The sequence below is a fragment of the Melospiza melodia genome, chromosome 10 (genome assembly GCF_035770615.1).
Source record: "Melospiza melodia melodia isolate bMelMel2 chromosome 10, bMelMel2.pri, whole genome shotgun sequence".
In the NCBI taxonomy this organism is placed as follows: domain Eukaryota; kingdom Metazoa; phylum Chordata; class Aves; order Passeriformes; family Passerellidae; genus Melospiza; species Melospiza melodia.
In genome coordinates this window covers 25,596,454-25,611,618 of record NC_086203.1, presented here as the reverse complement: position 1 = coordinate 25,611,618, position 15,165 = coordinate 25,596,454, and the positions used below count along the sequence as shown (strand labels likewise).

General features: G+C 40.9%; 1 protein-coding gene across 1 annotated transcript in view; it reads right to left on the bottom strand.

The window, feature by feature from the left end:
* SLC25A26 (solute carrier family 25 member 26) overlaps positions 1 to 15,165 on the bottom strand; it is an 81,141-nt gene that overhangs the window by 53,566 nt on the left and 12,410 nt on the right. Inside the window, exons 4-5 of the mRNA XM_063164979.1 lie at positions 9,085 to 9,189; positions 7,866 to 7,913 (exon numbers count right to left, since the gene is read on the bottom strand). Coding sequence (XP_063021049.1) covers positions 7,866 to 7,913; positions 9,085 to 9,189 — 153 coding nt within the window. The remainder of the gene's footprint in view (positions 1 to 7,865; positions 7,914 to 9,084; positions 9,190 to 15,165) is intronic.

The window sequence follows — 15,165 nt, the reverse complement described above, 5'->3', positions numbered from 1 at the left end:
CCTGAAGCGAGGTATGGCTTTCGGTATTTTCTCTTTTGAGGGGCACTTCTCCAGCACTCAAAACAGTGGGATCAATTCCTATTTCCTGCTAGATAATAAACAGGTAGTCTTTCAAAATAATTGAAGTATGATGTGTCTCAAACACTTGGAAGAATTTTGCTTGTGGCACTCTCTCACAAGCGCTTCTCTAGCCATTCTTCCAATCCTTAGCATAATTGATAAATTATATGAGCTCTCTGCCATAGATCTGGTTTCTTTTCCACACCTTCACCATACTCTTTGTGCACAGAATCAAGTATCAGATTGCTGATTCTTTTAACTGTGCTTCTGTTTTTAGCAGGTGCAGAGAAACCAGAAAATAGTACCCTAAGTATGAAAAAAAACAGGTAAGTGACAGCAGCGTGATCCTGCAAGTGGAAGTCCTCCACTGTAAAATCATGTTTTGGTCTACTTCAGGCAAGAATTTCATCCTTGAAAAACAGTCCTGTACTTTCAGGAAATTGCTAAATTGCTTGCTGTTCCAGACCAATCACACACATTTACAGGACTAGTTGCTTCAGAGAGTCCGAGACCCTGGGACAAGAAATTATTAAAAGCTATACCATATTTTACATATAGAAATATCCACGTGTATATTTATACATATTTTATATAAACATATGCCCTACACATATATATCTTTTTGGGGTCAGAGCACACACAAGCAGAAGTTGCTTCACCCACCAACAAAATGTGGCCTTCACCAAAAACAGCCCAGCAAACCTCCACCATCAGCAGGATGGATCTACAGTTTAGCAAAACAGGAACTGAGACCTACAGAAAGTATTTACACAGACAAAATACAGTTGTCCATGTTGGAATGCAGCTGAGGAATTAGAACTAAAAGCCACCACTCAGCCAAAAATTCAAACCATTGTGAAACATGGAGAAATCAAAGCAATCAGTGTAGCAAATAGAGTTCCTAGGTTATTTAAAAGACAAAAACAAATCAACAAAAAGAACACAATAAAATAAACAAAAATATCACAGCACAAAGAAAAAAAGGAGCTTTTTCTTCATACTATTATTTTCTTCTCAACTTTTTATTGTCCACAGTGCTGCTACCCACCCACAAAACACATTCCTACACCATGAATGCTGCATTTGCAGAAACACTTTAGCAAGCTGCTCTGAGAACGTATGGAAATGGTATCTTTGTTGGGAGCCTGGAGCAGGACAGGCTTCCTGCAAGACTCTGCTTGCACCCACATTGAGCTGGAAAGAATCTGCATTATCAAATCACAGCCTGTGCTCTGAGTGCACATGGCTTTCCAAGTGGTTTCCTCTTCAAAGACCGCAGCTGCAAGGCTGTAGCTTTCAAAATACAGGAATACTCTGCATATATGGAATTCTTTTCATGTGAATAGACCCACTGATGTCAGAGAGGTGCAGTGACTGTGTGCTCCATTGGTGGACAGCACGTCCCTGGCACCAAGGATGGCTGAATTCTGCTTCTGGCCAGGCTCTATGGACACTGCACCTGGCACCAACAGAGTGTTCAACCAGAACATCTTGCTTGTAAACATACTAGACAAAAAAAAAAAAAAAAAAAAAAAAAAAAAAACCAAAAAACCCTCATTCCTTCCTCCCAAATGTCAAGGAATTTGCTTCAGGATTCTGCCCACCATTCAGGCGTGTCACAAAACCTATTTCCCACAACTGGTAAATTAGGAAAACCAGGGTTATTTTGCAGTCTGTAAAAGTCATTTACAGCTGCTTTGTGAGATCTCCATTTTCATCTCCAAGTACTATTCCAGCATTTGCAGGGAGAAGGCAATGAGCACAACCTACAGCAGCAGAGTTATTCATTTTACCCATGTACTGCTGTTCCAGGTCACAAACCAGGGTGTGCCTGACGCCTTATCCCACACTTGTCTTGTGCTCCCACCCCTCAAGAATCCCCTTTAACCCTCACAGCCCCCTCAAAATGAAAATCCCCTGAATATTGACACCTAGGATGATACAAGTGATACAGGAGCTGATACAGCTCCAGTGATGGGCTTTCCAAGACAAAGTGATGCTAGAGTGGGAAGCAGGGACTTATTTTTCAACTTCCTCCCATTAATCCTGAAGTCACACAAGCTCTGCACAATTTTCCACAAAGCTCTTTAATCCATTTTACAGCCCCTATCCCTTTCATGAGACTGCTGATGCTCTATATGGAAACACCCAGGCCAAAGAAATGCTGGCTGCTCAGTAAAAGTCAAAAACCAGTGTTACAGCTCCTGCCTGGCAAATTCCTGGTTAAACTTATCTAGGAATCACAATAACAGAACAGCTTGGTTTTCCAGAAGGTAACAAAAGACAGATACTGCACATATTTCACTAAGGAGGATGTTTATTTTTCCAAATATTGTACTAAGATAGTGTCCTGTTTGCCTATTTCTATCGACATCTGCTCTGTAATACACAGAGACAAAAGATCAAAGTTTTAATTGTGCAAGTGAAAGAATGTATTAATAACATTCTTTCGGTCTTACAGCAACAGAGATAAACTTAAAAAAAACTCTCTCTAACAGCTCAGAGAACAGGATATTTATATAAAGATGTCCTAACAAAAGAAAAGCATGCACAACTACCTTAAATGGATAAACAAACTCCCTGTTTGCAGTGTGCCCTATTGAGCTCAGCCCTCAGAAATCCCCTCCAACCCTCAGTCAACAGGGTCAACACATCTCAGCTGGGTTTTACATTTTTATACAAACCCCCCTCAGCATCCTTTGTTCACCAACCCTTTAAAACTAGGGAAACTCAAGCAGGTGTGCCTTTAAAGCCCATTTTGCTGCTAGTTGCTTTAGTTTTCCTCTTCTAGGCAGTAAGTTGTTTAGGAGAGTTTTTTGTTGTGGGTTGTTTTTTTTTTTGTTGTTGTTGTTGTTTGTTTGTGGGGTTTTGGGGGGGGGGTTTGTTTGGTTTTTTGGGTTGTTTTTTTTTTACTTCTAGCTCCTTCCTCATCTGCAAAGGCTGCACTGCAGGTCCTCCTCAGCCCTTTTGAGACACACCTTGTGAAAGGACAGCAGCTCTGTGGAACACACACAACAAGCAGGACCTCCTCCTCCTCAGGAGATGTTATTTCTGCTTGGCTCTCTGGAATTTGCTGCTGTGTGCCACACTGCTGCCACAGCACACTTTGAACTGGCTGTCCCTCTCCTCCCAAAGTTATTCTACCATTCCCTCCCTCCCAAGACAGCAGCAGTGCCTTTATCCACTCTCTGCCTTGCATGTATTGAAGGGAAAAACACAAACCCACAAAGCCCAAACCAAGCCACAGCAGCTCTGCCTTAAAGAACTGGGACTGCCCAAGGTGACAGCTGGGCTGCCTCACCTAAACCAAAGCCAGGAGCGCGTGGTCCCCAGGTGGGGTCAGGTTTGTCAGGGTTTCCTTTCAATTTCAGAGCTCTGAGATCTGAAACAACATCAACAAGTAAAGCATCACTACCATCCACCAACACAAGCAGAGCTTGAATTGTCCAGAAAAGTCTAAGAGGACAAGTGTGGTGTTCACATTCTCTGAACAGAGAGAGACATAATTCTCTCTCCCAGGATTTTTCCTGGGGAAGGCAGTGAAAAGCTCAGAGCAGAAGAGAAAACAATTCTTATCTCTACTTGCTGTTCCTGTTGTTTTGCACATGTAGAATGTTTACCCAAAGTGAATTGTTAATTGGAAACCAGTGAAGGTTGTTGTGATTCCTTGGCCAGTTTGGTCAAAGCTGACTGCAAATAGTCATGGATTTTTCTTTAGTACCTTTGTAGTATAGTATTCCTTAGTACAGTATCTCTTTAGTATGTAATTTAGTATAGTATTAGTGTAATATAGTATAGCTTAATGAAGCAACTGCTCAGCCTTCTGAATCATGGAGTCAGAGCACATTATTGCCCTGTTTCTACAACAGACAAGCTCAGCCAGGGCTGCCTGCACAGCAAAGTCTGACATTTGAAAGTGACTCTCAGTCTCTTCCCAAGACATCCTGAGTTAGAGAGCCAGTCATTCTCCATCCCCTTTGTCTTAAAGAAAGTTTAATATTAATTTAGCTCCTTCTGAATCTACTTCCAAGCTAGATGTCAGCCCATCTGCAATATTTTCACAAGTGACAAACTGGATTAAAACCACACAGAACACCCACTCTGGACTTGCTCACTTCTTCCAAACCATGGTAATTCAGGACAGAAGGGACACCAGATTTACTGAGAAGCTGCAACCTGCACACAGACACGCCAGTGAAGTAACTCACTGTACACAGGGAAAGGGACAAAGCACTTCCTTTCCTTTTGTGCTGTCCCCTCATTTACAAGAACGTCCTCTAAGACATCTGCTGGAGTCCTGTAGCAGGAAAGGAAATGGAAGAGCTCCAGTGGGAACTCAGGGGTTTCTTTCTTTTTCCCATGAACTGAACATTATGGAATTTTAACAGATGTTCTACTTGGTCATAGTTAATAAAATGAATTATGCAGGAATTAAAAATCTGGCTCCATTTGCCTATATAAGATCTCAGCAGCAGAACTCCATTCCCATTTAGGAATTCTAAAGGATTTGCAGTGGATTTATACTCTGCTCCTGCCTCATTATGAGCTGGCTGGAAATTTTACCAATTAACTTTTCTCTGTTGTGGAAGATGTGAATAAATTTACCTGTTCATTGATTGATTTTAGTAGCATGATCCAGTTTCCAGTCCTGCACACTGGTACACTACAGCCATAGGAAGGGGCAATTCTCACTTGGATTTGCTTTGGAAATGACATCATGGGAATTCCACATCATTTCACAGCCTCTGATTTCTGCCATTTATTCAAAGTCTCATTCAGCAACCTAATAACCATACTCCCACTTTGTGCTTTATTACAAAAGCCTTCCTCTTGGAGCACAGATGTCTCTGTCAGGCTTCTGCTGCCAACAGAATGATGCACTGTACCTCACCTCCCTTTCCATTTTAGGATTAGTTCAGTGCAACTCCATCAAAGGAAGATGTAAAGACCAAAAGGTAATGGAGATGTGAGAGAAGAGGCACCAAAAAGGTGAAAAGAGTCACAGCCAAAACTTTCAAGCCTGGAGGTTCACTCAAAGTTATTTCCAAAAGCTTTATGCATTTAGCCATCTTCTTTGTCTTCTAATATCCATCTGCTCAGAAAGCATTCTGAGAAGATAAAGGGGATAAGTCAGAGTGAGAATCAAAACTGAAGGATGAAACCTTGCACCAGCACAGCAGCTAAAGCCAATTACATGGAGCAGAGTAAGGCTGCCTTGAAAAGATCTTCTATCCTAAAGCAAGGAGATGAGGCTTCCACACCACACTCCATTTATAAACAGATTTATTTTCACTGAAATTCAATCAACTGGCAAGCAGATCCCTGTCCAGAAATCTTCTTGATATAATACAAAAAATTTTATCCCAATGCAATAGCTAAAATTAACCTTTCTCAAACTCCAGCTCAAGAACTTTGCCAACACAAGAATATAATCATCTGAAAAGCATCAATATTCCCAGCCTCTTCCAATTTTTTAAAATGAAATATCATGTATCGAAGACTCTCTATCCAAAAATTCCCACTCCATTATAACTAAACAAAGGGGCTTGTGTGGGCAGAGAACCAAAGCATGTAAACAAACCTTGTAAGTATAAAAGTCAGCTGGAATTAAGTACCACCTGATATAGGCTATGGAGCTACCAGGATGTGTCTAATAATGAATTAATATAGATTTTTATCTGAAAATAAAGACCCTAAAGGAAGAAGTGTACTCAAACAGAAGGAAAAGTACCAAGATTAAATATCAGGCTTACAGCAGCTCCAGCTGAAGGTGCAAAAAGCTGTTACTCAAGTGGACATTGCTTTACAAAATTTAGTGTCAGAAAAATGGAACAATTTTAACAGTATTAAATACAAAGGTTTTTTTTCTTCTTTTTAAACATCACCTATGATTTGCTTCATTTTTAAGAGAAAGCACATTTCATTTAGTAATCATTTATTCCTCATTCTATTGGACAGATTCTTCCAAAAAGCAATACTTCAACTGAAATCACTTCTGAAGGATCTTTTATAAATACACATAATGAAGAGGACTCCCATTAAATTTCCAACAAAGTGTTGCCATTTTGAGTAAACAAAGTTATCTCAGCAGGGTCACACACTGTGCCATGAATATGGTCTGCAAATTAATTACCACCCTGACATATGTCAAAACAAATTTTAAGGAGAATAGCACACAGTAGCAACCATGTGCTTTATCTACCTGTTAGTATGCAAAATCTGTACTCAATGGGATCTAAATTTATTCATTTATTCAGAACCCCTCTGAGAAATCAAAATGATTCGTATTCATTCGCCTTTTTTTGCCCGTCAGCAAATGAAATCTGAGTGAATAACACGTTTAGTGAGCCAGAAAATAAGTACAGGACAAACCTGTGGTGGGGGTTACATTTTAGAAAAGCAGGTATCACCTTTGCACAAATAACTATTTTTTTTAACTCTCAAAACTGCTACAATAAACTGCAGTGCATTGGCATTTGTCAGCACTTTAAGGAACACCAAGTTTGGTGTTTCTTGTTTTAGGTAATACCCATCTTTATTCTGTACTTGAAACAAGAGCTGGCCAACAGAATTGTTTTGAAAACAGTTTTCATCATGAAGAAAGGCTTTAAAAAACAGAGCTACTGAATGAAGATTTAAAAGCCTCTGCAACTGGTTTTATTATCAATGGCAACACAGACAACAGATCTGAGCCTGTGTTTAAAACCGAAGAGGGAAGATCCAAATCTACCTTTAGGTATCCAAACCTAACCTTTATCCACTTGAGTTCCATAAGGAGACAAACCCACACAGCACATCCAGAATGTCCCTGGGGTCCAGGAAGGGTCCAAAGCCAGGCTGGACAGGACTTGGAGAAACTTGGCATAGTGGAAGGTGGGAGGTAGAACAAGATGGATTTTTGGTCCCTTCCAACCCAAACCTTTCTGTGATTTTGTGTTTTCCTAGGAACCAACTGATCTCTCTATTTCAGGTACACATACATCATGCAACTTCTGTTTTGTCAAAAGATGATCTCCTGGGATCTGATACTGAAACAATTTTAGACAGGGAGTTTATCAGTAGGTTTTTCTACTTATTTTATAAACTGCCTTCAGTTCACACAGCATATCAAGCACTTCCATGACATCAATCCTGGAATTCACAGTACATTTATAAAAGATTTTAGTTTAGGAACTATTTTCTTCTGAGTGGACCAAAATATTTTTAGCCCGATTTTTTTTTCTAACAGTGAAATACTTCTGCTTTAGAGTTAAGTAATGCCATATCAAATCTACAGACTGGGTGACTAAATGCATTTCTTTCACACATTCAAAAAAAAATTAGGGAGAGCACAATCCTCTCTATATACAGATGACAAATAATCCCTTGGCATCTGCTGACAAATATATTTAAAGAAAGCCTAAATCTGTCTGTGCTAAACTTGGCCTGATGCCACCAGTTCACCATTGTTGGCATATATAGTTCACATGATGCAATCACAAGACTTGAGAAAGTTTCCAGTGCTTTAGTTTATGGTTTTCTCATGTTAACATATACCTTTCCATCCTTTTTCAATTCAGCAGCAACAGAACTGGGAGACAGGATGGCAAATGAATTTTTGCATGTATCGAAGGTTTGCTTAGTGCTCATTATCAGTATTCTATATAATTACAGGCTGGTAACTTATCTAGAATGAAATATGCTGGGATTTAGAGCTTAAGGCTAGAGCAACTGATCTCAACTGTACTATTAACTCTTGTTAGAAAACTGAGGCAAAGGAAGCAATTGAGAGAAAAAAATAAAAGAGAAAAAGTCAAGAGTTTTACCTCTCTTAATACGGTGCTTTTATAACCCCGGTACAGGCCTTGAATACCCTGTAAAGCAACAAAAGAAAGCATCATCCAGGGGGAATGAGTTTGTCAAAGACCACAATTTATTGGTGATTATGAGGCAAGCATTACAGCCCTAAAGTGTCACACCTCAGCTTCAAATTGACTGTATTGATTACAACACTGTGTACTGTATTCCATTATTTACAGTGCCAGAGGGTTTTATTTTCACCTCCTTAGCCTTGATTCAGAGCCCTTATCAAGACAAATGTTTTGTATTTTTAACCAGCTGAAAATACTCAAAACAATTAAAACTCATTTTATAAGTGCATATAAAATTATGTTGTTTATTATTATAGGGCACTTAATTCAAGTGTTTGGCAAGGCTTATGGTTCTCTAGCCAGCTATATGGAAAGGGAAAAACATATGGTTTTGACAGAATCAGCTTTTAAAGCAGAATCAAGTCACAGAAAGAAGGGTGCAGGGTTATCACAACAGTTTTCATTTGAAAGCAAATAAAAATCAAGTGGATCATTTGAAGGTCATATTTATGTCTTCCTTTCCCTGGGTTTTACACTTAGAAAATGTATTATACTATTTTTCTCCACACTGTTTTTAGAAGCCACTTCCTCTTATGGAACACAGCTTGAAAATCCCCCCTTGTGAAACTCTGCTAAAACAGACATGAACAGGTTTTCACAGGAGGGATCAGCACTCTTGAAAAGAAGACAAAGACCCTTATTTTTCAAAAGTAACTAATACTGGATGAGCACTCATTTCCACAACTCCTCCAGAGCCTCTCTGAAATGCTGCCTTTTGGTCACACCCTCCAAATCCAGCTTCAAAAACTGGGAAGCATTCAGCAAACTGCACACAGAAACTCCATGTCCTGCTGCCCCTGACAAGGACAGTTTGCATAAATACAAGCAGAGTTTTGGAACCTGGAAGCTAAATCCTTTTTTTTCCCCCTTATCTTTAAATGTAGATATCCCATATAAAAAGAGGAGAAAAAAGAGTTGCTTGGAGCATGCCCCAGGGGGAGATCGGAGCTTGGTTTCCTCAATCATAACATGCCAATCACTTTTAAGAGCAGAAGAATTGATGGAAAAGTGCTGGGAAGGCACAGAACTGGGATAAAGTTGTAGGAATGCTTCTGGATGTGTTGGCACTGAGTGGGAAGGATGAAAATGTTGAGGAATTTTTCTCTGGACTCACCTCATGGTACAAGGTGTGGGAGAGGATCCGGAGGGTGCTGGAGGAAGGAGAAACCTGGGCCCTCTGTTTGACCACCTCGGATGGAACCCGGATGAGACAGGCAACCTGCAAAAGAACCTGGGGTGAGGCAGCAAGGCCGGCTTATCCTCATACAGCAAACACTCCTTGCAAGAATAAAAACTGACAAATGGGGAAATCAGGTTTGTCATTAGGTGTCCCTGAGTATCTTATGTATTTGTTCTGAAAGCCATGTACCTTCTGATCATAAAGTTATACTAACAGGAACATGGAAGCACCCTTGGAATTTTTAACTTCGAAAGCAGCAGTAGATTTGAGTTGAGAAAATCGCTGATAAGACCAAAATTTCAATCCATCTTGTCTTTTGGCAGTCACAGGAATCGACTGTTCCCATTCCACAGGACTGTTTCCCCCTTTCACAGATTTCAAGTGGAGATTTAGGACTGTAAGACCAACAAACTTCTTTCTTTGGTAATTCCTTTGTGCCCCCTAGTGACTGATAGCGGGAGCCATTCTGGTCAGCTTCAAACACAACATATTCCAAGGTTTACCTCAAAATACACACCATGCTTCATTCAAGGTAAGGCATTGGACTGATCCCCTCCTGCAGAATGAATTTCTGGACTCTGCAGCTGGATGTAATAATGTGGCTGCTGCCACAAAGCTCCAGCCTTGCTGAAAAAGCCAGGCTTGGATTTTAAACATTCACCTGCCACTTTGGCTTCAGTTAAATTTAGCTTTTGTGCACATCATTTCACAGAATGAGAATCCTGAAGTGTGGAAGTTACAAGCCTCTCATCTCTCTAGAAAATGCCTATTCATCAGCACTTAAAATTTGAAGCAGAGTTTGTCTTCAGTTGGCTCCAGGGGTGCATAAAGCAGTGATGGGACTGGTGGCAAAACACTACAGAGCCCACAGGGCTTTGCCACATTTTTAGCCTGCCTTTAGACCATCCTGGGCTCAGGAACAAACTGTAGCTCCTAGACACAAAGGTGATCACAGAGCAGAGCAGCCCAGGTGAAAGCTGTCAATCTGAGGTGGCAAACCAAGCAGCTAACTGGGAAATCCACGTGTGCCAAAGAAAGTACAGGAATTCACTGGAGATTGCACAGGCACAGTAACTTGAGTGGTCATTTGTGGGTAACACAGAACAAGGTTTAGGTTTTATTTTCACAAAGATACTAAGAAAAAAATCTGTTATCCTGTTACATTCCTACAAGTTTACTGGACAACAATACCCAAAAGTCATTACAAACAGATCTAACTCCAGGTGCTCTTCAATTCTCAGGGTCAAAAATAACAAGTGACCCCAATCTGTCAAGAAAATAAGAACTGTCAAGTTTTTTTGATAGTTCAGCATAAATATTTATAGAACTTCATGCTTCATAACACTCCATGTCCTTATATTAGCTTTTTATTCCTTAAAAATACGGAGGCAGGAGGAAAGCTTTAAAAAGGCTGGGATGAAAACAATCCAGTCAATCAAGAGCAGACAAAGAGCTCAGCGTGGCTTCCTGACATCTGGGGTGCTGCAGTTTTGGCAGGAGAAGGGTGGCTACAAAGCAATGTCTCCATTTCCCCCTGACTACTTGGGGTGCATTTCATTTCAAATTAACTTTGATGTTCCTTCCATTTGAATCCGTGCTTACAAGGGAGTCCGTGGCTGCACAAGAACAAAAACAATGATTACACTGTGCTGTTCTGAAAGGAAATAAAGGCTCATGTCACCTGGGCAGTGCTGCCAGATTGCTTCCATAGGGCACTTCTGGGATTCAAAAAGCCACGAGCTGCAGCTGCCAACATCAGACTGCAGGGTGACATTTTCACTGTGCTCCTGAACTTACAGCCTTGTTTGTTCCTACACATGCACCTTCCCGTCAACAACAACCCCTGCAGGCTTTTGATGTGGAGAACAGGGCTCTGAAGGGAAGTATGCAAGATTAAGTTCACAAGTGTCTTATTTAAAAAGTAACAGCCTGGCTGGTGGGGGCAGAAGAATCTCAATTCTGTCTCTCTCTGATCCCAATCACTGCAGCCCCTCCAGGTGATCCTGCCAAAGGTAAGGGAACACAGTGCACCTCTCCAGGCTCTGCTTTCTTGGACAAGGGTGTTCAAGCAGCACCAGCATGGTGACACTGCACCAAGAGAGCCCACAATTCCACTTTCAGATGTGAAAGCCACGAGCAAAGGCACAGGGAGGGTGAGGGATGCAGTGTGCAGCTGTCCCACACTTTTACCTGCACCCACCATGAACAGAACACAGACAGAACACAGACATGGCCTCACACAGGGGGCCCAACCAGCTCCCCAATCACCCAGGAATAATTGCTTTTTAATCTCTTGCTGTTCACACAGCCTGTTGCCTGACACAGAGGAGCACAACAGAGCCACCAAGCTCAGGGCATTCCTGGTGCATCCTGCTGGATTTGGAGATGACCTGGTGGCAAAATCAGCTCTGTGCTGAACATCTGCAGAGCCATGGGGAGGGTCCAGCAGTGGGGGCTCAGCCACCCCAGCTGACATTTGGGCATCAGGCAACAACACCCCATTGACTGGGGCCATGCTCATTTTCCCAAACAAGTTCTGGAGCCAGGGGCTATTCCCATCTTTTGATGGGAGCAGAAAGACAGAATAAAGAGCCTGAGAAAGTTCAGGTGCTGCTCTGTAATCTCCTTCCTTATTTATCAGGTCAGGTAGCACAATGTCAGTGCACATGTATATATACCACAATGGCAGGAAAACAATAATACTGAAACAAAAGGTTCAAGAATTTTCAAATTTAAGCTATAGGAAAACCTGATTTTACAGCTACAAGCAAAGCTATTGACAGTTTACAGAGCAGGTGTGCAGAAATGACAATATCAGCACCTATTATCTTTCCAGCTTTTTGATGCTATGACCACTTCTAAACAAGTGGGTACTGAATTTCAAAACCCTTGTCTCAAATCTTTACTGGGTCAGAGGGTGACTCCAGTATTTAGACAAAAACCTACATGCATTTTTAATTTAATTTTAATTTACTGACTTGCATTAACCAGTCAGGAACAAAAGCTAAAACCAGGTGTATTTCATTAACATTTATCTATGTATTGCTAAGACCGAGTATGTTCTAATTAAATTAAGGTAATTCCTTTCCCCTGTCTGCGAGGGAAAAGCATTCTAACTTTCAGGTACTCCTTGCACGAACCAACACTGCCATCTCCTGGTGGATTTATGTTGGAACCACACTGTCCTGGCTGTTAAAGCAAATAAAGTCTCTAAAGTGCCATGAAACTTTAAATACACCAATAGAAACAGTACCAATAGAAACAGTTTGTTTCAGTATAAATGTGGCTGTAGCAAACAGAAAATCAGATCTGCTGTAAATAGCACCAGGAAAGAAAAAATAGCAGCTCCCAAAGCCTTTCCCATGGGCTCCCCTAAGTTTACTAGGAACACCTGATTTTAAAACTGGAAGTTCTGCATAGAGGCCAATCCCACCTAAAGCTGGAGCAGCTGTTCAGAATCAGGCAGATTCCTCTAATTCAGCACAGGGGTACCCAGCACTTTTCTTTAATAATAAAAAAGAACAAAGGGGTCAGTCATAGTGCTGCTTACACAGAGGCTCACTGCAAAGGGACAATGCCAACATCTTCAGAAAAGAACACAATTCCTGGTCTCCGGTGCTATATTATGCTCCAAATATTAACATATCTTATTTGGATTAACAGCCTTTTCCTTCCACCCTTTGTGCTCCAGGAAAAGCGTTTTTCCCCTGGCTGGATTTGTAGGGTTTGGTGGAGAATCCAAGATAACACAGAGATTTGTTTTTAGGCACCTCCATCACAGTCTGACCACTCACCCTGTGAGCTGGGCACGAGGTGATCCAGGAACACTTGGAAGATGACAGAGGAGGTGCCATAATGGCCATTAAGGGCTTAGGCTGGGCATTTAAGCTGGGTTTCAATGCACAGGTTTAAGCACAGGTTTCCTCAGAAGCAGGGACACAGCTGGTACCACACTTTCAGCTCTTGCAGCTCTAGGGAGAGCAGCTTGAGGAAGCATTTATCCCATTTATCTGCCCCTGCAGCACCCTGCACAGCTGATGATCTGACTCACACACTCCCAAAAGCACCCACAGCCCCGGGTCTGAGCACTTGTTATCTTTAATAAGAGACAGGCATTGGCCCTGCTGTAAAGCCACTGAAACAAGAGCTCCATTTGTGGCACCTGATGAGCTCCTGGCTAATGAGCTGCACTATTCTCTGCACTGGCCTTAGGTCAGCATCAAGACCAAATATTTTTCCACTTATTAATTAGCCAGACATTCTGCTCCATGGCAGGAGAAGGGCAGTGTGAGGACAAAGAGCTGCTATGGAATTTGTGAGTGGCTGGTGATTTAGGAACCTGCACTCAGTGACTCTGAGCAAATCTCTGGCTTGCATACTTGAAAATTTAGTACAGAAACATGGAGTAAGCTCCAGAAATCTTTTTTTTTTTTTTTTTTTTTTTTTTTTGATGCAGTTTTAAACCCTTTAGAACCCTTTCTAAAGGATTTTAATATTTAAAGTTCTCAACAGGATGTTAGTTTTAAGGACTTTATGTGTCTGAGTAGGCTGGGAAGCTTGAATTGATGTTCACCATATCAGTTAAATACTTAACACAAAATATGCCTGGGGACAGTTTCTCTTAAATTTCATTTGCATTAATTTATTCTTAATCAAATAAAAATACAATGTATGACACTATAAAATTTTGCAACCAGAGAGCAGAAACTTTAGGCTAAACCTCATAATACCCGTGAAAGATAATCACCAACCCATTAGGGAGGAAAAGCTGCTGCACAAAAATGACAACAACAAAGATGCTATGATTTATCAAAGGACATATGTTTAGGCTGCAGTCAATCTGCTAACAAAATCCTAATCTCTCACCCCATTTCTGAAGGTCAGAAGGATTGCCTGCTGAACAGAATGTAAAATAAGCAAGAAAAATAGAACAACTCTATGACTCTGTTCAAGAGAAGCAGCAATAAATTGGGATTTTGGGGGTTTTTAAGTGTAACCTGTGTTAGCCCTGACCATACTGCTGCAGACAAAAGCTGCCTTGGAGTTCAAGTTTGCTTTTTTGTTTCTGGGGTTTTTTTAATATTAAAAAAATGCAGTTTCCCAAATAGGTTAATATGTCATAATCTCAGTGACTCAGTTTCTATGTCAGATGCTCCCTTCCAAGTAGCAAGTTACTATTTTTAATCTGAAATATGAAAAATGTCATTTTCCCTTTCTCAGATAACTGAATTGTTAAAATAATAGGCAAGTTTAAAATTGAAAGATCTTAAATGGCACTGATTTCCTTTGGATCTAGAGAATAAAGGGGAAATTTCCCTCTTGGTTCATGTCAAAGGCTCTCAGCAAAACTTGAATTCAGCACTGCAGCTTTCCATGCCTCTCCAAACCCTGTGAATTTATGCTTGGTTCCTCAGCTCTCCCTGAGATGCCTCTCTTCAATAGAAGGGAAAAATTATGAGATTAGCAGTATTTCATCCTCCAAATAAGTACCTCTAACTGTGGTCACAGCTCTTGGGTTGGAAGCATTAGCTAGCAGGGAGCATGAACTGTGAGCTGCAGATGGAACATGAACTGCCTCACCCTTCCCACCACCAGGGAAATGAGCAGAAAGGAGGAGGAACATGAAATATCCTCATATTCATATACATGGTTTCATATATTCCTTGGACAGAGCGCCTGAACTGCTGCAATCACAGACCCAAAACATTTCTACCACCAATAAACCTTCATCTAAATAATTGCTGCACTTTTGACCAAGACAGAATATACATTTATATAAATATATACATATATATACATACATATATATATATACATATACTTATATATATATATATTAATATATATTTATCTCTGGTCAGTAATTCACTGTGGGTCACAACTGCAGCTGTGAACAAATCCTTCCACATGTGCTTGTCAGCAGGCTGTGCCAGCTGCCAGAGAATACAGAATGGAAGAGTTAACTCCTGTTTTAATGAGGGAATTGTCTCCAGGGCTGACAGAAAGTGCCCCCTG